We start from the raw sequence: 26,705 nt of genomic DNA on the forward strand, positions 1-26,705 counted from the left end.
TGAGTCTAAGGCTTCGGCTCAAGGGCCGAGTAACTGGGTGGGGAGCGATGCCTGGTCTCAGAGTAGCAGCTTCTCCGTGTGCCCCTCCTGCCCTGCGGCGATTGCCCTGCACGACAGCAGCCTCCCGGGTCAGGACGGGCTGGAATTATCCACCGTCGATAAGAGACGGGAGATCTGGGCCTTCTGCGCGCGGCTGAGGTGCTGAGCCATCTGGATGACGCAGTCCACGGCGACCTCGGGGTTTGCTTGGACCAAGCTGCAAGACAGAGAGCACGGTCAGCATGCCGGTCGCTGAGCGCGGCTCAGAGAAACGATACGTTCCGGTCGGACGGTTTTGTAGCCTAAGCAAGAACCGCCTCGCCTCGGCCACGCAATGTTCCCAGCCCAGGAGGTGCTGGCATTGCCTTGGTGCGGCCAACAGCACCTCTCACGCGTCACGGCTCCCGAGCGCCCTCAGCCACCCACTTCCGGATCTGCTTGAGAGCGTAGTCCCGCTTCAAGTACTTGATGTTCTCCCGAATGGCCGACTGGGCGCCATCGTCCTCCTGCAGGTGCTTCTCCAGCCACTCCACCACCACCTGGTTGTTGTCCCAGAGGTAGCCCTGGGGAGAGCAGCACCGTGGGGAGGCGGCTCCCAGGTCCCACCCCAGCCTCCCTCCTCCTCCTCCTCCCCGCTGTGTCCTGGGGCTTTTTCCTCTCGTTACACAGCCAGACATTTGGACTGCTCTTCCCAGTCCTGCACATATCTATTTACAGGTTTTCAAGCAGTCTCTTGCGTTCCAATTCTTTAATTCTTTCCCTTAAAGTCCTCTCTTAGGGTCACCATTATCTCATCTTCCTCCCAGTCGCTGAGCTCCCGACCGGCACAGCTCAGGAAAGCAGAGCTAAGGGCCCCGCTCAGCGGCACCGCGCTGCTCCCCCCTCGTCCAACGTAACGGTCAGCAGGGAATAGGTTCAGTTTGGAAATCAAAACTCAGCAAAGCTTTGTGGACTGTTTAAAAGGCAAAACGTTGAGGTAAAACACATTTACTTGTGCCTGCCCTTCGGTCGCTCGTTTTCCAGCTCATGAAGCACACGCTTTACCTGGGGAGCTTTGTAAGTCACTGTCCGTGCACTTGAGGGCAGACAGCTCCGCTCAAATGCAAATGCCTGAAGTCTCTCATTTCTGCACTGGGAAGCTCTATCTGATGGTAGAAATTAAGATGCTGGTATTTATTTTGGGGCCATCTTGCTACAGTTGAACACCTGCATCCAACTGAGATCACCTGATTTGAAGAGACAGCCCCAGTTTCAGGGCCGCTTGCACGCTCACCCTGCCGCAAGCTGCAGAACAGCAACTCCTGCCGCATGTTTAAACCCAACGGGAAGCACAGGTGAAACACCCGGGCGAACGCAGAGCGAGGCAGCTGCCCTCAGCGGGACTGGGACCGCCGTGGCAGGGACACGGGCATCTCGGGAACCTGAGGTTCGCAGTACCTTTGCAGCTCCTTCCGTCTCCATGAACCAGCGCCGCAGCATCGACTGGATGTGGATGTGGCTCAGCTCACTGTTTGCCTTCAGGATCTCCGCCTTCACCACCTCCTCCAGGAGCAGCCGTCGCAGCCGCCAGTAGAGGAACAAGCGGGCGTTCTTCCACTCCAGGATGTCCTGCAGAAAGGAGGGGACAGGACCTGGGGTCACGCTTTGCAGAAAATGCCCCGGGGAGGAAGAACAGCTGACGCGCAGCGACTGCTTGCTCACAGCTCTTGCCCCTGGTGCCGAGGGGGCGCAGGGCAGGTCTACCAGCCAGCATGGGCTGGAGCAGAGCGCAAYGCCTGGAGAAGAATCAGCACATCAAACTGCAGCCCTGGCCTCTGCGGGAGGGGAATTTCCCTTCCTACTTCGTGCTGCAGCTGCAAAAAATTACCCCGAGCCAAGACCCTCCCCCAAGACTGACACCAACCCCACCAATGCCGAAGGAGCGAGCCAAGCACCCTTGCTCACCGTAATGACGCCTTTCTCCTGCATGCGGCCCGGGGTGTCGTGCAGGTCGGCGAAGCGCAAGGCCACCTGGTAGTACATGGGCAGCAGCAGCTCCTCCCGGGCCTTGAGCTGCTTCTCCAGCTCCTTGCGCTCTGCCTCCGACAGCTCGGGCGTACCTGCGCCCGGAGACACGCTGCGCTGAGCAGCCCACCTGCCTAAGGGTCTGCAATGCCCCTACAGGGTTTGAGCCTCATGTCCGAGCGCACCACTGCCCAGCACCACAAGCTGAAATGCTCTTCCCTTACCCAGCTGCTCAGCAAGCCTGGCGTAAACTGCATCGATCCTTCTCATGGTCTTCACCAAATCTTTCTTCCTGAACTTGATCTCTACTGTTCCTCCAGGCTCTAAAATGCCACCTCTGGAAAAAAAGTTTGTTAAAGCAGGGACTGGCCTGCATGAGGAACATAAATCCTGGGACAAGACTTAGCTGTCAGCAATGCAAAACAAGTAAGTGTTACTGTAGACAACTCTCACTTTTAAGAATTAAGGACAGAGAAAACCTAGAGGGGTTTTCTTTCTAGTCTGTGGGATTCTTGTCCACCTTCCCATTCCTTACAACTTGTTCTAGTATGCATTAGCTCAGTTTAAAGAAAAGGCCTCCAATCACCCCAAAAGACTAACGTATTTACTCCCCCGCAGCCTTCACCAGACACGGGACAATATCCCCAGCGAAATACCTAGGAAACTGCTCTCTAAGAATCCAAGAACTTTTAGTTGATGGCTCTTATTTACTGAAGGGTAAAAAAAATACAAATCTGCAGTGATCCAAGGTCTCTGCACGCGAGACGATGACTCTGCAGAGACCATGCACTGGCTTTCACCGCTCCATGCATGGGCTGCGGAGAGCACGCAGGTGTTTCACACGTGGTGCGCGGAGGCCCCGGGAGGCTGACCTGCTCTCCTTGTCCGCGTAGAGCTCCACGTACAGGGGGTTGATAGTGGAGTCGATGACCACCCAGGAGCCTCCCCGCAGCTCCGCGTGCGGCGGGATGTAGACCAGGACGGGCTGTTTAAAATCCCTGAGGCTATCGACAATGGACGCGCCGAACTTCAGCATCTGGTCGTACATGTCTGAAAGCCAAGGGGACTCAGCGACCGGGCGCTCCCGCGGCACCAGGGCAAGCGTGGGCCAGCGAGCTGTGCCCGCTGTCACGCGTGGGCCGTGCTCCCCTATTCTCTGCAAAAGCCCCAACCTCTTTCACATCCCCCTGTTGCCCCTTTCCTCCTTCCCCAAGAGCACCAGGCCTCACCGGTATCTCTCTAAAGCGCATCAGCCTTTTAGATCCAGCTGCCCAAAGCTCTTTTCTCCATCGGAGAAGTCAAATAAGTCCCCCAAAACCAGCCTAGCGGGAAGTCACCAAACCCTGGGACCTGCGACCCAGCACCGCCGCATCGCCTCCCCCAGCCAGACCCCACGTCCCTGAAGGGCGCGAGCAAGGGGAGCCCGGGCAGGCTGGCTCGCGCGTCCCCGGGAGCCCTGGGGCACGGCCAAGGTGTCGCGGTCGCTGCTCCTCCTGGGGCCAGCCCCGCGCGCGGGTACCTTTCATGCCGCTGGAGAAGCCCCGCCAGTTGGCGAAGATCATCAGAGGGAGATGCTCCCGGTTGAAGTCCCGAATAGCTTGGGCAGTTTTAAAAGCCGAGTCTGGAAACCACACCTGCCCGGCCTGCTGGATTATCTGAAAAAGAGGCAAGCAGGAGCGGTCGGGTCAGTGCTGGCATCTCCCGGCACGCAGTGCTGGCAGGTCAGTAACACACAGTGTGCAAAAACTGGAAGAAAATTAAATTGACCAAGCACCAGTCCTGAAAGAGAATCAAGACATGAAGAAGGATTACGCCAAGGAGGCTTTTCTCCTTTCTTCTCCAGCCTCCCCCCTGGATACTCCGCCTCTGCAGCTTGCTCACCCTAAGGTCTCCCAACACACCTTCGCCTCCGAGTCCAGGTTGGCGGGGTCGGCAGGTATCGTCACCTCCACGGCGCGGGTCTCGACGGCGATGACGCCCACGGGGAGGCCTCCCAACCTGCGGCGAGGCAGGGCGGCCTCAGCACCCACAGCAGAGGCTGGCTCTCCTCCAACGCTGCACCCTGGCCGGAGGGATCCCCCTCCTCCCCACCCCAAAAGCGATGCTAGGGCACGGCCTCGAGCACTCTTGGCCGGGTTCCCAGCAGGGTCTCGGCAGCGCAGGCGCTGCTGGTGCCCCTTCCCCAGGGGAAGGTGGCCGGATGAGGGCCGGCTGCTGCGCACGTGAGCATCTCTGAGCTGCGGAGCTCAGCGGGAGCTCGCGGGCCGGGGCGGCGAGCATCCCCTCGGGAGCCCCGTGTTCGCCCCAGTACCTCGCTCTGCCGACCACGACCGTCTGAGCCCAGGGCCTCATGATCTCCAGGAAACTGCCTTGATCGAAGAAGCCGCTCTGCCAGGTTCCCTTGAGAGCTGCAGAGGCAGAGCAGAGCCAGAGCGGTGAGCGTGGAACGGCTCCCTGCCCAGCAACACCGCGACAAGCCTCATCCGCAAAGGGCCAGGAGGATTTTACAGCCACAGAAAGCACAGGGGAGACTTGCTGCAGGGGTCTCAGGCTGCCCTCACTTACTTGGATGTGGTCTCCCTGCCAGCATCCATCTGGGGTCATAGGGGACTTTGGAAGGGACAAAATCTATTTCTCTTTCAATGGGGTCACTTATGGCAGTGACAGGCACCGGGCTACGGTTATCCTGTAAGGAGAAAGCCCCGAAGTGCAGGTCATCAGCCAGGGACTCCAGGAACAGCGAAGATTTACACCCCCGCATCGCCATCCTGAAGCACCCACCTACCTTCGGCATGTACGAAAGCCACTGTAGGATGGTGTAGACCCCCTCAAAGTCATCCGGGACCGTGACGTGGGAAACGCCGTTATTGTGCATGATCTGCACGCCTCCCAGCTGGTTATTGGACGTGTAAACTTCACGTCCTAAAACCTAGTCAAAATTATTAACAGAAACGCACATCACTCGGCTAAAGCAGAAGCAACTTCTCCTTGTCCGGTTTAAGACAAACTTTTGCACAAGCCCGTGCCCTCTGGTTTGAGGCTGAATTTAAACCTCCACCTATCAGGCGGATGTTAAATTAAGGAGACCCCATGTTAAAGAGCTAAAGAGCAAGTGCCTTTTGCATCAGTTTAACTAGGGTTTCAAATCACGTCTCAGACTAGTAAGATTCTGCCTGGAGACGAGTCCTGCCCAGGACCCTGGGGCAGGAGCTGAACAAGTCCCCGCAGCAGCTTTGCGACCCAGCCCTGCTGCTCAGCCTCTCTGCCTGGGAATGACGCAGGACAGAAGGACGCAGGTTGACCTGGCCTCTAAAGCAGCACCACGTAGGTGCTAGGCAGCATTTCACAATTCCCTCATCGCCAGAAYGAGCCCAGTGGTACTTCTCCTGCAGGCTCCCCCAGACACATCCCATGAAGCGATGCAGAGTTAACTACCACCTTTTCCCATGGGACAGGGCTCATGGTGGGAAGGAGCAGCCTCCTTTAGCAGCGGAAGGGATAGACTCAGGGGAGATACCGCAGCCGGAGCGCACGTTACCTTATTGAGAGCCGTGACTCCGGTGAGGATGATGTGGGAATTCTCCACCTGGATGACACGCTGGCCCAGTCTCACCAGGTAAGCGCCGATCCCGATGGCACGACACGTCACCTGGGGAGCACACACAAGGATGCGCAGAATTACCAGGGAAAAAGGGCTGCAGAATAATCAACAAGCATCAGGAGAACTACGCGTTCCCTCCCGACTCTGCAGGAGTCGGCATAGCGGGGTGACTCCGTTTCGCTAGGTCACTTGTTGCATCCTGTTATTCCCCCAAGGGTGATCCCGAAAGCAAGCACAAGAGCAGCATCCTTTTCTAGGAAGAGGGGAGCAGGGGAAGGGTTCAAAGGCTATACCATGCTAATGGTCACTATTTCTTCGTAAGCTCGAGAGGACTCCCCGGCGATGGTACCGGCAGCTCTCAGGTTTTCCACTCCAAATCCATTCTCTTTCCCGATGATGTCCATGAGGACATACCTGCAAGGAAGGCAGAGGCACGGTGCCACAGATAGGACAAGAGAAAGCACTCGGTTGCCATGACTCGTTCAGCAGGAGGCCTGGATCTCGTCGTGGGCACAAGGCAAGGTGCAGGAGCCGCTGTGCCAGGCGCCGCAGCCTGCCCACCTTGGGTGCAAACCAGGCGGGACAGCGACAGCTCACCTGGACTCTCCCCCTTCCTCGATGTGCTCACAGTGCACCGAGTTCACGGAGCTAATCCTCGTGTAGTCCTGGGGAGTCAGGTACAGATACTTGAACCCCTGAAAATGAAGATGAGGAGGATGAGTTGCAGAATCCCCTGCACACACACTCATGTGGGACACAGTCCCCATGAAAATCCATGCTCTAACCCAAACCCACCCCGTGCAGTGACACCACGCTCAGGAACACAACCGGACAAGCAATGCCAGAGGAGCCACGCCAGCAGAGGCACCTTTATTTCCATCCCGATGGAGAAAATGGAGCAAACCCTCCCTGTGGCACTGGGTGCGCACATGTGCTCACCCCCCAGCACTACCTGGTCTCAGCTGATCCCGCAGTGGGAGTTTTACCCCCCAGTTTAGCTCTGGGCCTTCCCCACCTAAGTCCTTTGTTATTTTCTCTGACTGCAGGGAGGGAGGTGCACACACACCTTGTAGGGGTCTGCAGGGTCCACCCAGGCCACCTGGAACATGTGCTTTATCTCATCCGCAAAGCCAATCCGGGCTCCGCTGTTGGCAGCGATGTAGATGCGGGGGATGCCTTCAGCGCGGGCCAGCTCCGAGGCTCTAAGAAAGAGCAAGTCCTCCTCCGGCCCGAAGGAGCCGATCTTGTGCGTGATGTCGTTGCAGATGAGCACGATGTCCCGGCCTTTCGGATACTCGGGGGTCTTCAGCTTCATTTTGAAAGCAACCATCCCGACCTGCCCCCAAACAGCACAAAGTCACACGGGCAGGTTGCTCCAGAGAAATGGGGTCAGAGCTGAACCAACACACAGCTTCTACCTGAAGAGCATTCCCTTAGAGCTAAACACAGCTGGAGCTGGGAAGCCCTCCAGCAATTCATACCTTGCCATAGCGCAGCTTCCCCCCACCCTGCTCTTTCCCTCCATTCCCAGTTCATTTGCCATTACCTCATTCCCTCCAGGGAGCCTGTTCATCTGCACCAGCTGCCCCTGGGAGTCCAGCATCAGCTCAGTGTAAGTCAGGATGTCCTTGGGGTACAGCTCTGAGGAGCCCCACTGCTTGAAGAGAGCCTGCAGAGACACCACACGTAGGACGAGTTCAAAACGCAGGGGCTGCAGCAGCTCCAAGGCTATTGCTGACCGCAGACACCCACTCCTGCAGCTATAYGGGACTTTGCATGAACAAAAAAGGGGCTGGAGCTACAGAGAGCCCTCACCCCGCTGCGCTCCTCCTTGCACGCAGCTTTCTGGCTCGCATCCTCCATCASCACAGTTATGTCAAATTTCAAGAGTTAGGAAACGGTTTAGAAGTACTTCATACAACCAAAACCATGGGGGTTTGGTCTCATTGTCCCTCCTGCCCCTTCCCCCCCGCCTTTTTTCTTTACCAGCTCAGGAGAGAGGCATTTTTTAACCCAGACAAGAAAGTCTAGGAAGGGAGGGGCAGAAAAGGAAATTTAATAATCTGGAACCTCTTTCTGCTCGGCCTGGACTCACCTGCCTGATCATTTCTGGGAAGTCATACACGTAGGTGGTGCCCAAGGTCTGRGCCTGGAACCGCTTGGCCTGCAGCAGGTCCTTAGTGACGTACGGTGTGTTAATGAGCATCCCGTGCTGCRGCCCTTGCTTGTCTCCGTAGGACTGAAACATGATCTGGGAGGAAAGGCAGAGAGCTGACTCTTTCTGCAGCATGCAGGCAAATCGCTCTCTGCAAAGTTAAGGTGCAAGAGCCTTGCAGGGCCCAGAGCGCTGGTTAGATCTGCCTGGCCAAGCTGCTTGTGTCCATGGCTCTACCTGACCGAATGACAACATGATTTTCCATCCCGCACCTCCTTATGGAGGGGACAGACTGCATGGAAAACCACTGTGCTGCAAGCACCAGTGACACCCTAATGCTGCTCTCTGTCTCCCAGACCAAAAGCCACTTGGTTACATGCCAGCAACAGCCCTGGGGCTCAGCACCACTTCTGGAGCAGAGCATCACTCCGAGGTGCCCAGATGGCTGCAGCGCACAAGGGGACGAAACCTGGCAGGCCTTGGGAACGCTGCTGTATAGGGTGCTGGAGTGGCGACTCCAAGATCTGGGAGACGGATCAGCATGGGGGTGGTTTATGCAGAAGTCCCCGAATGCTTTGCTGTAGYGGATGCTTGTTTGTGCTCAAATAGAGGAGCACCAGCTGCTGAAGCGGTGCTGCAGGGCGGGAGCGTTTCAGGGGCTGGGCACTCACGGTCGGGTTTCTGCTAGCTACCAGCATCTATCTGCACGGCACTCACATTCCCAGTGCTGAGGTCCCTCACTTCCTTGTAGAGGCTGATGTCCAGGTAGTAGCCGGATTCATTGGTCAGGAAGAGGCGGATGGGGATCGCTGCCATGGTCGGCGTCAGCCGGATGTTGATCTTCACCTCGGCCTGCAGGACCCGGAGCTTCCAGAGCCGGCTCCCGTAGCGCATCACCATGGAGCGCACTGACTCCTCGATCTGGGCGCAGGAAGGCAGACGGTGAGTCCCCGTGCTGGCAGGCTCAGGACACCGTGCACTCAAGCCCAGAGCATGCCCGTCATATCTCCACCCCGAAGAGCCACTTCAGATTTGCTTTGGGCAAGCCCCTTCCTTCTCTCCATCCCTCCCCAGAGGCTGGTGCTGCCATCCAGCCTCTCTGCTGGGAATAAGGAAAAACAGTGCCCCACGTTTGCCTGAAWGGACACAAAATCCCCCTTCAGGCTGTGTCCTGCTGGGGGAGAGGAGCCTGCTGCCCGCCTCGCACCAGCAGCAAGCTGTCCATCTGCCCAAGTCCTTGCGTAAAGTGCCAATTAAGTCCTAAGCAGGAAATCTTAGCACCTCCCCAGCAAACGGCCTCTCTGTCCCCTGCCCACAGCAAAGGTGTGACACAGAAAATAAGCTGCAGGGGCCTCCCAGGGGCTGCTGAATCCACCCCCCAGCCAAGGCAGGGCCTCCCAGCGTGGTGGGCAGGAGAAGGGCCAGCAGCCTGCCTGCTCAGTGGTATCGAGCAGGAGGGAAGATGCTATCTCCATCCTCAGATCAGCGCTGCACCAAGACACCTCTGGCTGTACGACCTGTGCGAAGCAGCCTGGAGCTGCCCCCAGGCACAGACACTTTACAGAGAGGCAGGCGACCCCCGTATCGCAAAGGGAAGCGGGACCGCCGAGAAACTCACCTTGGAGGGGTCCATGACAACCGTCGGCACGAAGTTGAGGAAGATGTGGTTACAGTCGGTGCGGACAGTCGTGTTGTTGAAGGCCACCTCCAGCTCATCCATCGCTTCCAGGAGCAGCCGCTCGCCCTCGTTCTGCAGGTACTCGAAGGAGGCCTCCTGCAGCACATGGGGCACGAGGGAGCTCATGCATGGGGCAGAAAAACCTCTGTGCCCAAAGCGCAACTGCCTCCATCAAAGTACTCGGGGCGAGCAAACCACGGCCTCGGCCTCCCCCACCCCGCTCAGATCCCCAAGAACTGCCCAGCAAAGCAGCGACACCTCTGCTTCCACTGCACAAGCAGGGGCTTGGGACCCTGTGCCACCTTGCCTTGGTGATTAGATCCGAGTGTCGTACGATGGCACGGATGAAAAACCGGTAGTCGGTGGCCTCGGTGCCTGCCTGCACTTTGGCAGCCCCCAGGTAGAGGTGCATCTTGTGGTTGGCGCAGGGAATAGCCGTCAGGTCGAAGTTACGCATGCGGCTCAGCTCCAGCTGGAAGGCCAGGGCTGGCTCCAGATGCCGATAAATGCGGTCCTCTGCAAACTGTTACACAGCGGAGAGGAGTGAGCAAGCTCCTGGCCAGGTGACACGGGGACAGACTCCACTTCCAGAACGGTCTCGGAGCTGGTTACATCTCTGGTCAACGGCTCTTACCTCGTCTCTCGCTCTGAACGTAAAAAACTTTGGGAATTCTCTCTAGAGCAAAAAGGGAAAGACAAGACAGTGGCACGTGAGTCCTGGCATCAGAGACAGACAGAGGCTCTTTCTGATTTTCGGTGAATTCACCAGAAGGGCAAGAAGGGAAACCCTACAGGTTTCCTCCTTCCCCAAAAGAGGGGGAAACTGGAAATAACACATGCCTTTTAAAGACAGCTGAAAGTTATGAAGTGACAAAGCAAGAATCGCACATTACTAAGGATTAGCATAAATGCTAATACAGGAGCTAAGTCATTCACTGGCTCCCTTGTTAATTAATTCCTGCCTTTTCCTCCTGATGTTTGGCTGCAGCTGTCACTCAATACTACGTCTATAAGGTACTTACAGACATAACTACTGGCTGACCTTTAGGGACACAGAAGCACAGCATGCCTAAAGTAACTCTGCCATTTAGCAGTTCTGTATCTACTGACCTGCTGGGCAATTAAGAACGTGATTCTCCGCAGACCATAGTCAACAAGGATGTTTCTCTACATGGAAACAGAAGACAGTGTCACGGCACAGRAAAGACCCCCACCGACCTCAAGAGAGGTTTAGATACCTTCACCAAGGAAGCAAACACAATCAACAGGCTGTCGGGGGTGTGCTAACACAGCCTTCAAAGGGGCTTCAAAGCACTACACGTGYGTGCCAGATCTGCAGCTGTGCAACAGACCTTGGACTGGGCAAAGGCTCTGAAGATCGGCACCAGCTCTTCATCCTCCAGGTGGTCCGCCCATCTGAGCACAACRTTGAGGATGTGGATTGGCTCCTCTCGGATGTTCTGGCAATGAAACCCCACAGTAAATCCTCATGTTTTGGCTCAGCGGCACCACTGCTGTCCTGTACCTCCCCAGGGGAGTCGGCAACAGTGTCACACCCACCTTGGCGTCCTCTTCATCATAGATGGTGGCTCGAGCCTCGCTGAACAAGGAGCTCTCTAAAGGCAGATCTGCGAAGCAGGAGATCACTTCATCGAAGTTCCTGCCAGGAGCCAAATCGAGGGATGGGGGACAGGGTGACAAGTCAGCACTTCCATATCCATGTCATGCCAAAGGCAACAGCTCCAAGGACCCGCGCTAGCAGGGGTTCAGACACTAACAAACCATCCCAGGGTCACAGGCCAGCTCAGCTGGATTCCCTCACTGAGCACCCGTGCTCCACCAGCAAGTGGCCAGATCCAAACATCATGAAATACAGCTCTGAAGTGCTTGTATTTTATGACACACAAATACTTCATGAGTGCCAGGCAAGCACCCCCCCAGGCCTGCAGGAATTGCATGAATTTAAAGAGTGTTTCCACACATGTCCAAGTGACATACCATGTCCTCACTAAGCAACTGTCATGCTGAAAATATCACCTGCCCCTGACCACTGACTGTGGCAAGAACTGGGAGCTGCTCCAAGCACTGCCCAGCTGCCAGTGGCTTTGGGTCTGCCACCAACTTCTACCCTACAGTGACTGCAGCAGCACCCAAAAGGTACGTGCAATGACTGGCTGGGCGCAGCTCCTCCGCTTGCCTACCTTGTGAAATCCTCAAATCTGTCAAAGGCGACCATAGCTCCCATCCTCTGACTCAGGGGGGAAAAGCCGCTGTCCATGAACAGCTCGGTGCTGTGCCGGGCCAGGTCCGGGTTCGAGATGCTGACAGGGACAGACATCCTGCACGAACAAGGCAGCCATCAGACATGGGAGGAGGCACCGCTCCTCTGCCAACGCAAGAACTGTCACAGGAGCTGCTTGGCCAGGCAACAACACTCATTTTGCAAAGCAAAAAGAAAGGATTAGCTGCAGGAAATCCCTCTCTGTTGGGCTGGAAGGCGTCTGCTCTGCCAGCGTCCTGGGCAGACCGACTCCTTACTGATCRACAGTTTTGCTCGGAGTTGGTAAACACCAGCCATTTGTCTGCAGTGACAGAGCTCTGAATACGACAGCTTAGGCCAAAGGGGGAGGAAGCAAGAGCCTGGCTTTTGCTCATCCCAGACATCTGTGCCTACAGACTGCTTGGGCAAAGGTGTCTGCAGGACAGGCGATACCCAGGTGCCTGGTGACAGCAACTAAACCAACACTTCCAAGTGAAACTCATGCCAAGTCTGCTTCATCTCCCATCAGGCCCAGCCAAGAACAGCTCTCCTCTTGCCTTCTATACCAGTTTGCATTGCTACTCCTCTCGTTACCCACCTTTCAGAGGATTTTAGGCTCCAGAGCGCTATCCATTCAGCTGGAGGAGTGAGGCACAACTCACAGCTGTTGTCCAGCCAGCCGATACCTTCTGTTAGAGAGGGGGCATCTTGCTCTGCCGGCAGGAGGTAAAAGCGCAGCTGCCAGCAACCAGAGCACGAGAGGAGGGGGGCAGAGGCTGAGAGTACGATAGCCATGTTTGGTAAAGCACTTTGGCAGCGGCAAAAAAATCATCCTCACGTGCCAAAAAAGGAAGTTCCCCTCTCCAGCTGGTCAAGGTGGGGGAACCACAGTCGCCAAGATCAGAGCATTGAACAGCGGGCATTTGCATGGACAACAGCCAGACTGCCTGCACACGACAGGCCAGCTGAGAGAGGCTTTAATTAAAGTCCATCCAGGGAAGCTTGAGCTCAGCCTGAGGAAGGTTTATTAGTTTCCTCTGAGAGCCCTCCCACTTGGCAGAAACAAAGAAAAATGAATTAACAGCTTCGCGAAAAGGATTGCGTCCACCGGCAAAGCTAGGGACTGGCAGAAACAGGTTAGAAACTGTGTGATGACCTCTCCTACCTATTTGGATGRGATGATGGCAGCATGAACTGAAACTCCACCACACAGGTGCCATCCGAGAGCTGGCGGTGCTGCAGGCTGTTCAGCTCATAAGCGATATATCCACGCCTCACGTACACCTGGAGAAAGGATGGGGAGGCAGGAAGGTTAAAATTACAGGTGCTCTCTCCTGCGATGCACGCATCAACTCTGATATGACGCAGCGGCTCTCTCGGTGGCAAGCGTGCTCCTGCTGTGTCCCCCCCCCGGCTCACCAAGAAGAGTCCCCTCTGGCCCTTACCTCTAGCGCTGCCATGCGCACCACCTGGTTGGTGTGGTAGAAGAAAATGGGAAGCACATCAAAGATGGTGGTTTCTGAGAGGATCAGTTTCTAAGGGGAAAAAAACAGAATTCAGGGCAGGGATGAGGTGGGACCCCCAAAACCCCATCACATCCATGGGGAAAGAATGTCCCACTTGGGTTACTCCAGTCCAGACACGAGGGCAGGAGAGCGACCAGCCCTTTGAGGTACTTCTAGACACCCAGCACCAGCTTGCCATGAGGAACCCTCAYGTGATCCCCGCTCCCTCCAAACACGGGGCAGAAGGGGAGGGGACATGGTCTTCATTGGCAACAATCGTCTCCTCTGGTCTGCACCCACGCTAACATTACTAGCCAATGCTGCAAGACTTTAAATGCCTTTCAGGCTTAGTTTTAAAACTAAGCGGCTTGCAGACCAGACTTCCTCACCAAAGCCAGCCAAAACGCTCGTCTGGAAAGTAAAATTCCCTCTGCTGAAAGTATGAGATTTCCAACCTTCAGGTTTTCAGGGCAGTACTCGTGTCCGTACATGTCGATGGCAGACAGGAATATGGACTCCACCTGGTTGTGCCTCAGCTCGTAGGAGGGCAGGTGAGAGGCAATCAGCACCTGGAAGGGGGAGACGGTGGCTGGGAGYGTGCGGGGAGCCCGCCGAGGCCGGGGGTCCGGTGCGGCGCTCGCTGACCTGCCTGGCTCGCAGCGCCACTTTGGAGTGCTCCGTCTTGCTGAGCTGCGTCAGCTCGTTGAGGATGGCCGTCAGCTCGTCCGTCAGCGTGGGGTCCCGGCCGCACAGCTGGTCCTGCAAGGGCAGGAGCAAAACCTCCCAAAAGCTGGTCCCTCCCGCTCACCACAGAGCAAAACCTCCCCCTGCATCCCTGGCGCTGCGCTGAGGCAGGGCAGGGAACGGGGAAGAAACCCAGGTCTCAAAAATGGGCAAAATGCTGTTCTGAAAACCAAGTGCAGAAGCGCAAMGCAGAAGAGGGAAAATAACGTTCTATTAATGAAGCAGCCAAACACATCAAGAAAGAAGCTTGAAAATAAAACGCAAACCCTGGGAATGTATTAAACAGGAGAGCAAAGCAGTTTATCATCCGCTAGCTTTASAGCCCAAAGCACACGGATGCAAGGGGAGGCAGGCCTGAAGGTTGCAGTCAGGACGAGTACCAGGAGCAACCAAGTCCTATCCCAAATCTAGTGCCTAGGCAAGGAGGGATTTAAAGCTTGCCTTGGCTTACTTGTCTGCAAAGCAGATGAAATAAGGACAGGGCCTCTGAAGGCCTCAGTGTGCAGCAAGCACCCCACAGCATGCTTGCTGCGCCATGCCCTGCTGTTGCTCTGGGCCACCCCTCCAGCAAGGGTGCAACGTCCCATCCATCCTCTTTGCCCAGGAAGCCACTCACACACCCCTTTTACTTCTGTAACACCTCAAGGGGCCTCTGCTACAAAAGAGCAGGAGCTTGGGCAAAACGGGAGCCTTTGAGGATGCTGCCTGCAAGGACGGTCTTTATTTCTTGACATCTCTGGGCATGGGGCGTTCCTGCCCCATCTACTCACAATTAACATAGTCACCAGCAGGTTCTTCTTTGCCACCTGGGCATGCGAGAAGATGCGTTCCAGCACCTGGGTCATGTCAGGTTTGTACTGCTCCCTCAGACTGATGACACACTTGTCGTAGTGAGCTGAGGAAGACAGCAGGCACCGTGCCATTAGCCCTGCTCCCCTGCCGCCACCCAGCACCGGCTGGGGCAAAGAAGCCCCCCCTTCCCTGACCTTGCTGGAACTGCATCTCCACTTGCAAGTACCGTCGCAGCAGGTCCAGCACAACCGACTTCATGTAGCCCCGGATGCCGCTGCGGTACCTGGGGGAAGCAGGAGGGTCTGACCATGCTGCGAGGAGCAGCCAGTCCTCCCTGCACMGAGCAGGCAGCTTGATGACGGCAGGGAAGGCCACGATTAACGCTGGCTTCACAGACCGCGCTGYGGGCACGTCCCCATGGCAGAACGGGACGCAGCCCTGCGACTGCTCACCTCTGCACCAGCTGCACGATGCTCTGCGTGTTCATGAAGAAGACCTCCCGCTCTGCCTTCCTCTGGAGCGTGGCCGCGTGGCTGTCCAGCACGTTTGCAATCTGCCAGAGCAAGGGCACAACCAGACACACATTCAGGAATGGCTGAGGCRCAGGAACGCAGCAGCCTTGGGCAGTGGACAGAGCTCAAAGAGAAGCTCCGGCCGGACCAATTTAGGGGAAGCAATGACTACGTTGGTGAGGAACTGAGACACCCCCTTGTACCACTCACCTGCTGGCTGGGAAACCGGCACAGCACGGAGGTGATGTTACTGGCGTACTGCGCCATCACCTTCCTTATCGACTTCTCCACGGAAAGGGGGATTCTTCCGGAAATGCTTGTCATGATTTCCTGAAGCTCCAGGAGAGGCAGGGAGGGATCCCGCAGGGTATTCATCAGCTTGACCACCCACTCCTTTACCTACAGGACACGAAGGGCTGCACTGCTTGCACCCACCAGCTCTCCCTGGAAAGCCGAGGGGCAGGTCTCGCTGTCCCAGCGAACAGGCCAGGAAGACTAGACCACCGAATGTTAACTGCACCAGCATCCCCATTAAATTGCCTTGGGACCCAGAGGAGAAGGCAGCACTCCGAGGCATCTACCTTGGCGCTGAAGTAGGGCTCTGGCAGGCAGTAGCCGTTCATGACGTTGATGAGGTTGTCCAGCACATCGCGCAGAACCTGATGCAGCTTCTCCCCGATGATGGGCAGGGTCTGCTGGGTCGGGAGGCCTCCTGTAAACGGCTGAGCCTGCCCGAGACGCAGGGAAAGAACGGGCACTCATGAACATCGGAGAAGCAAGCTGACCCAGATCTTTGCTGAAGTTAAATGAGCAGCCAGAAAGCTGCAGTTGTCTAACGGCCATGGAGAAAACAGCACCAGCCTGTCCAGCTTCTGCTTTTGATTAAATACAGAGGAAGCTCCTAACGGTCAGCATTCACATCTCTGCCATTGCACCCATCGTGAGAAAGATGAAGAAGAGCTACAGATGTGGACAGAACATTATACTAAGAACTTGCCTCACAGCAACCTCTACATACGGGTAAGTGTTCACAGGATGCTTGTGCAGCACAACGCTGTGACATGCAGAGAAGCTGCCCAAGCTCTAACGCAGCCGGTTCAAGGACGCCGCACAGCCACTTGTGCCCCCCCCGCAGCATGCCCTAGCCTAATGCGGCTCCTCTGCTGTTGGCCCTTGAGCAAGCATCTCCAGAGCCCTGCCAAGTCCCCGCGTGGCACAGCRCTGCCTTCAGACGCCAAGTGAGCAAAATGCCTTGGAAGCAGAGGCAGGCGAGGGTCACGGGGAGCAGGCAGAGGAGAAAGCAGTACGGCAACGCGGTTCACTCCCAGCAGAAATACTCACAGGTTTCACTTTGGTGGGATCGTCTAACTCGAGCCTGGCTATAATGCAGCCGGCCTCCAGCAACGCTCCTGGACGCTTTACATAACGTACACAGCCAGACTCTTCCACCGACAGGGTCATAATAATTTTCATCACCTGCATGAGGATCAGTGGGATATTCACAGAATGCAGCGAGCGAGCACCACGCGCACCGCAAAGCGCCTTGGACACCGCAGCTTCATTGCGGACATTAAATATTGGCGGGTTTGATTTTTAATCATGTAATAGACCCATGCCGGCTTAAGGCCCATGGGAACGGGAAGCCCCAGGCTCCAGGGACTTCTCCGTGCTCTTCTGCACTCACCTCTATCTCTGCGAAAACATTCCCTTCCGTGATGTGGCCTCCATCTTCCACCAGGTACTGYAGCAGCTTCCCCGCAGAGGGCGATCGCAGCACGGTTGGATCTTTCTCCTTCTCAAAGTCGCACGTTTTGTTCCCGATGGTGATTCGGTATCTGAAGGAGAGGGAAATTTCTCACTGCTAGACCGACTGGCCGTCTGCTCGCCAGCTTGGAAGGMGCCTTGCCCAGCAGGTGAGGGCTCGGCGAGACTGACGTACTTGTCGATCTCTTCCTTCACGTAGGTAGTGTAGCTGTTGCCGTTGTAGGAGAGCAGCAGCCCCCCRTCGTTCAGCCGGTGCACGTCTATCTCTATGTGCGTGCTATTCATTATAATGACGTATGTCGTCAGCGACTGGCGGGCAACCTGCGAGCAGCACCCAGAGAGATCCTTCAAGGCAAACATCTAAAACGCGTACAACCACCTTCGCTGAGGGTGGTGGGAACAGCAGGTTGCTGATGAGCGTCTCCTAGGCACGTGGCACACGCATCTCTGCTACGGCCCACGCAGAAGCTGYGCTCTGCCACGCGCAGCGGTGGGACGGGGCCTGCGCTTCGCTGACTGCTGTGCTAGCCGTCAAGGGCTGGAGACAGCGGCCTTGTTCTGCATCTGCTGAGCTCTTTAGTAAACAGCTGCTTCCGTTGTGAGGAGCGAGTTATTTAAGTAGAGCTCAACTAACYGGGTTTAAAAGCAAGAAAAGGGGATCTTATTAAACTCAAGGACAAAGGCAACAGGATATATGAAAATGCCTGTCAGGTGCAAAAGGATAGTCAATCTAATTTTTACATTACATATTTTTAAAGGGCAACCTCTTATTTATTGCATTTTTCCACATTGTAGCATTTATCCTTGTGAAAAGCATGTGTTGGCCCAGGCCAACATTGCAGCAAGTTTGGAAAGAGCACAGCACAGTCTTTACCTGGAGAACATACTTCACACCTTCGTAGATGAGCTCCACGTCAACAATGTTCAGCAGGGAAGCTGCTGGCAGCACCTGACCTCTGAAACATGAGGATAAGGTCAGACACCAGAAGAATTTGGAAGTATTTTTTGTTTGCAAGTGCTGGCCTAAAGCGAGCGCAGGGAGCCAAGTGTGTCAGATGTCACAGCGAGGCGTTGCTTGAATGTGCTCATGACATTCAGCACGCTCAGAGCCAAGAGCCGGTTTAGATCCGCCTGGGCCCAAGCAGGGAAGGCTGCGAAGGTGACCGCAGAGGGGAGCAGACTTCCACTTTAAAGCACCCATGCGACTGCTTCTTAAAAAGGCATCCGGAGTCAGTCCAGACACTGACAAAGCACACTCAGATAGTGAAATGTGGGAGAGTCCCCAGCGTCCTCCAAGGCCAGAGGAATAACCTTGATGTTCTTGAGTACAAAAACAAAAGCAAGCTGCAATCAAGCAAGCCACTTCCCTTTGAAAGCTCTATTTTCATAACTGCATGGAACTGTTTTTTCCCTCCAACAGATAGTGACATCTGAGATACCAAAACCTTGTGATCTATAGCAAATACCTTTATTTCTCTTTCTATTAAATTGTCTAGAGGTGCAGCCTGGCTCTGGACCTGGTGTGCAGCTCAAGTTCAGGGTGGGCATTGCCTCAATTTGGGAAGTGTTTACAGCCTGCCCAGACAAGGAGGAGAGGGGAAAAGGAGGACGGCCCAGAGAGACGAAGCAAGGTTTTAAGAGCAAGAGTCAGGTCTCTACACCCACAGGCCAGATCCTGCAAGACACCAGCCGTTGGGAGCRACCCTTTAGGGCACGTGCTCCCACTGCACAGACAGCAAAGGCAAGACCCCCCTTGGGTTTCATAACGCCCCAGTGCAGGCATCTCCCTCCACTCTGCCAGCGCCGTACCTTTCCAGCGAGTGCAGGAAATCGGTCATACAGGTCCTAAACGCAGCATCCGCAACATTCAGGGCGCCGCAAACAACACCTAACATTGTGTCTGGCTTCTCAGCCTAGGGAAGGGAAAAACGACAAATAACGAGGTTTCCTAACATAATGGGTGAGGCAACCCAAGGGATGAGCAAAAGGGAGAAGCCAAGAGGCCAGTGTCTCCCACCTGCACTTTCTCTGCAATCAGATGGTCCAGCCAGCCAGTATCTATCTCGTTGTTCTGAAAGCTCTCCGTCTCCAACACCTTAATCAGATATTCAACTGTGGTCCTGAAATCCCCGCGGATAGACAGCTCTTTCAGAGCTACCACCATATTCCTTTTAAAGAAAAGAAACTCCATTGATCACAGATCAGGCAGCGTCTGGCTTTCATCAGGGTGGTCAAGGGCTCTCCTGCACCCAAGACACTCCTGCCTTTAAAACTGTCTTCAGACGCTTCAGATATTAGAAAGATCTCCTGTTTTCCATCCCCTACACACAGCAGGTGTTAACCAGCTCCTCACGTGCCTTACTTGAGTATCTCATTCTCAATTTAGCACATTAATGTAGCAATAGGCTGTTATGCAGCAGCCAAAGGCCACACTCAGTTGGGGTGATGAACATACTGGCCTTGGATGTCTTGGTACCTGGATAAAATACCTCTACAAATTGGGAAGGAGAGAGAGGGGAGAGGACAGCTTGTATGCTGAGCAAGACTCTCCAGCCGTTTGGTTTGTGGGAATTTTTCTGGTTTGCTGAGAAAAGTGCTCTTCAATGTAATATAAAGCCTTGACTTAATAAAACACAAACACCTAAGAGAGCAGATTAATTATGTGTTGCTTTAGTTAACTCCTGAATGAATATTGCATCTCAATGGCACTAAGCATATGCCTATCTTTAAGGAAAGCGTTTATCAACTGGAGTCTCACCACCACCACCGCAGTTTCTGAAAACTCTGCCTTCAGCTAGACAACCTCTACAACACAAACAAGCTGCTCAGTACAAAGGCAGTCATTGTCCTTTGAGATAAAAGGCCAGTTTTCTTGACTCATAAACCTATTAAAACAGGGTGAAATTTRAATTTTTTCAAGGATGGTTGCTTTCAAGCCCATATCGCAATACTCACGATATGGCCTCTTCCCGATTCTCTCCCCATGAGAAGCAATGCCCAAACTGGGAGTCAGCAAATTCGTGCAGCCCTCCGGCAGCAGCTACACTGAAGTAGCCCCAGACGTTCTTGCTGCTGCGAAAATTCAGCTCCTGCACCGTCCCAGAGCTTGGCTTAAAACCCTAAACAAATGCACAGGACAGAGCAGAAGAAATTGAGAAAACAGGCTTGACATTTTTGAGAATTAGGGAAAAGGGAATCCCTGTGCCTCTTTGTGGTCTGCACACGGATTCCACTAATCCCACGGGTTTTGCCTGGGAACGGAAGCGTTGCGAACATTGTCTCCTCGTGGAGGACTGTGTGCAGTTCAACCTTGCGGGCAACAGGAGCCTGCTGTCCCCAGGGTGCTGGGCTGCTGCCCGAGAGCAAACCCCCCTTCAGCTCACCTCCTCAGGGTTCTCGCTGGTGATCCGAGTGGCAATGACGTGGCCTCTGGGCACGGGGGTGTTGGTGGGGCTGTTGAAGCAGATGGGCGTATCGCCCCAGGGACTCTCGCCGTACAGCACTCGGATGTCTTTTATCCTGTGCAAGGGGATGCCCATTGCAATCTGCACAAGTAACAAGCAGAATTTAGCATCAAAATTACAGCCAGGCAACAGCAATAGATAGTTTGAACGAAGAACAACAGGAACAGAAGCTATGCTGTGACTCCAGAGACTAAGGAGGGATGTTATATTGCTTTTGCATGCATGTTACATACTAGAAAATGGGAAAAGCTTTCCTCTGCCAGGCTGCCAACATAACACCTTTCCTTAGGTTGCAAATTTGACCTCTTGCTCCTGCAGAGTCATCCATGTGCCGCGGCAGCTTACGAACCAAAGCAACAGCAATGCACGGTGGTGTYACCCCGGTACCTGTAGCTGGGCAGCTGGAAGGTTCACGTCGGCGATCATTTCTGTGCAGGGGTGTTCGACTTGCAAGCGGGGATTCAGCTCCAGGAAATGGAAGCTCCCGTCTTCGCTGTAGAGGTATTCGACTGTGCCGGCACTCACGTAACCCACCATCTGGGCCAGGCGGACTGCACACTGCAAACGGAACGCAAAATCGCGCTCTGGGTAATGCTGGCACCCCCAAATTCACCACTGCGAAGGGCACGGCTTCAGAATCAGGGTTTTCCTGAGCAAAACAGCAGCAGTGTCCTGGGACAGATCCAAGGACAGGGCAAATGGACGTTCTGGGGGCAGGGGAGGAGAGGGAGGGAGGAACACTGCACCAACATGCTCATGCAGCCAAGCAGGGCTGGGGGATCCCTGCTCAGCTCAGAGAGTCCTTCCCTTCCCAGCAGCTGTCCAGCAGGAYGGGAACACTGCACAAGGAGGGACAGATGGTCTCCTATGGTGGGRTCTTATGCACTTGCAGAAACATAAGGGATGCACATACACAACAGCCTGTCCTAGCGGTTTTGCTATCCTGCTGCCCAGAGCAGAGCCTCTGTTTTCCTGTTCCCTTCCTTAGGAGTCTCAGATGCTAAAAGCCACAGTAAATCCAGCAAGGAATAGACCAGTTTTTCACTAAAATCCTATGCCTTTTTCCCAAGCTGCCTCATGCCACCAGAAGACCTGGGACACCCACCTGTTCCATCACCTCGATGACGGAGGGGGCGGCGATGGTGGTGGGCGCCTCCTCGATGATCTTCTGGTGCCGGCGCTGGATGGAGCAGTCGCGGCCGAACAGAGAGATGGCGTTCCCGTACTCRTCGGCCAGGACCTGCACCTCCAGATGCCGCGCGTGCTGCGCCAGCTTCATCAGGAAGATGGGGGACCCGGGTGCCTCTGCCTGCACCTGCCACGTAGAAGAGAGCTCATGCTCCAGCATCACCCTCCAAAATTCATCCCAGGGCAGAGGCAGGGGCCTCTCGTCCTCCTCAGCAAGCCCAAGGCAGCCGCACCGTAGCAGAAACGCAAGGCGTGAGACACAGGAACGAGCCCACGAGATGGGCACGGGATGGGAATAGGAGCCTGCTCCGTGCTCCGGCTCGGTCAAGGGGACGGGCGCTCCCCAGCACCACTTACCTGCCTGAAGCTGGCACCAAATTCCTCCGCAGCCTCCACTTTTCGGATCCCTTTGCCCCCGCCGCCTTCTGACGCCTTGATCATCACTGGGTAGCCGATCCTCTTGGCAACCTGAGAGGGACAAGGGGCCAGGAMTGGGATGGGCGAAGAGCTCCCAGCCCCAACCCACTGCTCTGACAGCGGTTCGGTCCACCTTTCCCCAGCTCAATGCGGCCCTGAGCAGGATCTCAGTGAGCAGGAAGGTGCTGGCAACAGAGCTGGGACCAGAGGGCAGTCAGCTGCAGAAAACCCTATTTCCCAGATTACACCAGTCCTATCCTACTGGGAATGCTGTGAGCATCCGCAGGATGCGGCGAGCACCAGGACTGGAGCTGCATCCGCGTGGGAGAGGCTCGCTGAGGAGGAACAAACCGCTGTCAAAACGTCCTTGCACCACTGTCCCACGTGCTGGGGTCCCAAAAGGGCCTGAGCCAGCCCCGTCCTGGGCGGGCTCCAAAGAGAAATAACGGCGTACAAGAGAAGCAGCAGCAGCAGCCCGCAGGCTCAGCCTTACCTCCAAGCCTTCCTCCACGTCCTTCACGCAGCCCTGAGCGTACGTCTCCAGGGGGATGCTGATCGTCCGCTGCTCCTGCTGGTCCTCCTCCGACCACTTGGCCACCAGACCTGCAGGCATGGCCGGGGGCTGCGGTCACCACCGGGGCGGCACTGCCACGGCCGCGGCCACAGCCGGGACGGCACGCTGGCCAAGCCCTGGGGTGGGCTGGGGAGCCCACGTGGGCACAGATGCAATTTCCCCCAGGTCTGTGCCCCTCCGAACCAGCTGCTGCCCAAACCAGCAGTGGTTTGGCTACAGCCGGGTCCCTGACATCYGCAGCCCACCCCACCACCTGCTAGCACGCAAGCCAGCAGAGCCCCAGCCCTGCCAGCAGGACCTTGGCTCCGGTGTTTGTCTTTGGGGAGAAAAAGGAGAAGCAGGCACATGGGGTCAGGTCAGGGGACGAGGGGGCATGCAGGGCACGTGAGGAGCCGTGGGGCTGGGGCTGGTGGAACTCACCGCTCCCGCTCCACGGCAGCGTGGGAATCTGGACCGTCTGGGCCACGATCGTGGAGGCGACTTTGTCCCCCAGGGCCCACATGGCATCGCTGGGGGGGCCTTCGAGCAAGGAGGGAAGAGGGTTAGAAAGGGACCAGCCAGCCCGTCTTGAACACACGGATGCAGTCGATGCCTCGCGAAAGGCGCAGAAACACACTCTCCGGTGAGCTGGCAGCTGGTGACGGGGACAGCCCTTCCGCAAGCAGCGGGAGCACGGGGCCATCACCCCAGCAACCCGCTGCCGGCTTCAGGGCAGAGCTCAGCCCTTCTCCAAAGGGAATGGCCAGGATGTCCCCTAGCCAGCCTGCTCCCACCCTCTGTTCCTCGGTGAACGGCCTAACAGCACGCACGTTCCAGGGGAAACTCAGAAAACGGCAGGTCTCCTGGGGCAACTCCAGGCAACCAGTCCGGGAGTTGCCACGTTACAGGACGAACCCGGCAGATGCACAAAGTGGGCATTGCACAGCGTGGTAACCGGTGCCACCCGGAGACGGAGCGTGCGCACGAACACACGCTAGCCCGATGCACGCTGTTCCCTCCAGCGATCGGAAGAAGGGGAGACCTTACCCAAGAAAGCTATTCCATTTTTCTGCAGGAGCTCCGGCAGCTTGGGGTTTTCCGAGGCATGTCCCCAACCAGCCCATACAGCCTGACACAAGAGAAGGAGCAGCGTGAGCCGTTACCTCCCGGGCTGCCGCCCTCTCTTTGGCCCCGACATCACGCACGGTTTCTCCGAGCAGAGGGACCTGGGCCCCGGGATTAGCCATCCCGTAAATCATCAGGGCAACCTGAGCAAAGGCTCAGGGCGGCCAGTCCAGCCTGCAAAGGTCAGAGGCCCCTGACCAGCTTTTACCTGGACTGGGATTCGTTTGGAAATGTCCACGATCAGCTCTACGTTGGCGTAGTTGTTGTTGTTGGCTCCTCCGGGAACGGGCACGTAGTGATCGGCCATTTTGATGTACTCTGCAAAGACGCGGCACGGCGACGGTGGGACCCAGCCGAGCTGGATACCCCGGGGCCGGCGACGCTGAGGCAGGCGGCACCCGAGGCTGCCCCCAACTCTGATACTGCTGCAACCGCCACCAATGGTGGCTCCGGCATGGATTGCACCCCCTTCCCAAAGCCCCTCCACGCAGGTGAGGCCAGAGAGGGAAGAAACTTGATTTACTCCTGAATCTGGCTGCACAGTCCTTACAGAAAAGCACAGGGGACACCAGCAACGCCCGAGCACCAGCTGTGCAGAACTCCACGCTTCCCAGGCAATAACCCAAAGAGAAGGACAGGACTGACCCAGCTCACCCGCAGGGCAGGTGGAGAACGTCACTGGTTGAGAAGGTTTTAGGAATTAGCAATTACCTGCATTAGCCTTAAGATCTTCAGGGGTAACCATGACAACGAACCTAATTGCGCGCTCATTTCGGAACATCTCGTAGGCCCACCTGCGGATGGAGCGCATGCACTTCACGGCGGCGATGCCATTGTTCGCGATCAGGACCTGGAAACGCGGCCGGGATGGAAACACGGCCGGGACGGAAACACGGCGCGTCAAATATGCAAGCACACAGAGATGCGAGAGCTGAAACCTCTCATTGCTGCTGAAGAGCAAGAGATGGGAATGCAGCGTCTTATGGGATGCAGCCCTGCTATTCTTGGAAATGAACAGTAAAAAGGCAGGATTTTGAGCAAGGTGTTGAGCACCTCTAGCGAATATATCACAATCACCAGCTTCAGCTGGAAACAACACCCAGTCAGTTAACACAAGCAGAGAAGCATTATTACTAGGGGAGCTTTGCAACTGCCTGTTTTCTTTGCCAGCAAAGCAGAAGGAGCCCTGCTAACAAAAACTTTGATACGTGGCACTGGAGCTAACTAAGAACTAGACTTTGGCCTTCATTTGTGTCAGATAGGCAAAACTGCTGCAGGAAGCCTCTGTGCAAAAACAGCATTAGGAGAGCTTCCCTCTCTAAATTTCTCTTAAAGCAGTGAAAGAGGTGAAAGAGAGAGAAAAGCACCTGCTCTCAGTTACTCCAAGCTGAAGTTCATCTAAGGCTGCTGGCTCTGGGGAGCACCCCCAGGTCCGCACTGGGCACGGCGGGATTGAGCCAGACCCCGGCCTCGGTGGGTCCTCCCCCGTGCCAAAACGGGAATTAGGCAGCATTTCCCAGAGCTCTGTGTTTTTACGCTTCACATGAGGGACAGCAGGGATGGGAGAGCAAGCTCTGGAAGCGGGATGAGGGGCTGGGAATGGGCACGCAGCACGTGGGCAATCCCAGCCGGAGCGGAGAGGCAGGTGACATGGGAAGTTCCAGGTTATTGCCACAAAAAGCAAGGACCCCGCAGACCGAGCAAAGACAGAGATGGAGCAGCGGGAGCCAGAAAGGGCTTGAACAGAGACTCCAGAGAAAGAAGCCAAATGCAAACCCCAGAGGAGACATCAGCAAGGTGCTCCAGTGTCCTCCCAGGGCCTGTTCGAAGCCCCCAGCAAGACGTAACGATGCCCCGCAACGTGCAAAACAGCCTCAGCCGCCGGCCGCAGGCACCGTGCCGGCTCCGGCAGGTGCGCRCGGGGCTGGCTCGGGGAAGATACCTTCTCAAAAACACGGTTCCCCCCAAAGCGGGTCACAAACTCCGCCGGCGAGGCAACGGTGAAGTCCCTTTGCAGATCCAGCTTTCTGTGTTCGCGGCCCTTCTTCACCAGATGCAGCCCCGACATGCTAGGCCTGCGGTGGGTACAGAAACAGCACCAAGTAAATACAGAAACTCCACGAGATACATGAACAGAGCTCTCATCGGAAGCAACGCATCTGTTTCCGCAGGCTCGGGCTTTCAAGAAGGAATTAGTTTTGCAATCTAACAACCCTGAACTTGATATAACGCAACAAACAGAGATAAGACTTTGCCCCTCCTGCAGTTTCTTCCCACGCAAGCAGCAAAACCATCGTGACTCCTGGCCCTGCTGACGCACGCAGGGAACACAAGGATTGCTTCCCTCGCTGCCGGCTCCCTATCACACACTGGGATCTCTCCAGGGACATTTAACACCCTACTACAACACTAGATAGAGCGCAGAGGAAAACTGTTTGCAGCTGAGTTGTATGGGACAAGGGATTCTGGATCAACGGAGTGTTTCCCAATTAAAAGCCCCCACACCTGGGAGAGGCGCTGGGGCTCTCCGAGGACTTTGAGCAGCTGCAGGTCCTCATTCATTCAAAAGCAGGGATAAAAGGCAGTTTTGCAGCCACAGGGGGCGGTTTGAAAGCGCAGCGTGCCGGACAAAGTCCCACGGTTTGCACTGCAGGGAGCAGAGACCTGCCGAGGATTTTCGGCCTGTGCACGCAAGCGCGTGTGCGTGCGTACAGCCCCAGGCACAGCGCTGCCAGCACCACGACGCGCACGTGCCCGCTTCCTCCCGGCAATGATTCACAGCTCAGTTAAAGCTGGAAATAGGGCACCGCTCTGCTCCGAAGGCCAAGGAACAGGAAAGCCAAAACACGGCGCTGATAGCGGACGCTCCCACGAAACGGCCGGGGACGGTTAAACGCACCGATG

At 55.9% G+C, this 26,705-nt stretch overlaps 1 protein-coding gene across 1 annotated transcript; it reads right to left on the reverse strand.

Annotated features, from left to right (window-relative positions):
• Positions 1–129: 129 nt before the first annotated feature.
• Positions 130–25,875, reverse strand: ACACB (acetyl-CoA carboxylase beta). Its single transcript, XM_026060320.1, has 51 exons — positions 25,744–25,875; positions 24,513–24,651; positions 24,010–24,119; positions 23,724–23,805; positions 23,118–23,216; positions 22,617–22,726; positions 22,064–22,174; positions 21,624–21,833; positions 20,906–21,076; positions 20,438–20,599; positions 20,010–20,173; positions 19,072–19,222; positions 18,864–18,967; positions 17,929–18,010; positions 17,230–17,375; positions 16,975–17,125; positions 16,632–16,766; positions 15,872–16,018; positions 15,501–15,689; positions 15,231–15,331; positions 14,973–15,061; positions 14,757–14,881; positions 13,888–14,001; positions 13,698–13,811; positions 13,183–13,272; positions 12,903–13,021; positions 11,679–11,816; positions 11,038–11,137; positions 10,830–10,937; positions 10,588–10,644; positions 10,112–10,153; positions 9,785–10,000; positions 9,418–9,573; positions 8,517–8,720; positions 7,740–7,895; positions 7,191–7,313; positions 6,711–6,980; positions 6,242–6,339; positions 5,938–6,058; positions 5,582–5,692; positions 4,829–4,972; positions 4,609–4,729; positions 4,355–4,451; positions 3,945–4,041; positions 3,563–3,698; positions 2,916–3,093; positions 2,268–2,380; positions 1,984–2,138; positions 1,477–1,647; positions 466–602; positions 130–256 (listed from the first exon to the last, which is right to left on the reverse strand). The coding sequence occupies exons 1-51, from the start codon at positions 25,867–25,869 to the stop codon at positions 130–132; spliced, it is 6,717 nt and encodes a 2,238-aa protein (XP_025916105.1). The 5' UTR covers positions 25,870–25,875.
• Between the last annotated feature and the right edge of the window lie 830 nt (positions 25,876–26,705).

Source organism: Apteryx rowi, unplaced genomic scaffold (genome assembly GCF_003343035.1).
Source record: "Apteryx rowi isolate R43461 unplaced genomic scaffold, aptRow1 scaffold_168, whole genome shotgun sequence".
NCBI classification, from domain to species: domain Eukaryota; kingdom Metazoa; phylum Chordata; class Aves; order Apterygiformes; family Apterygidae; genus Apteryx; species Apteryx rowi.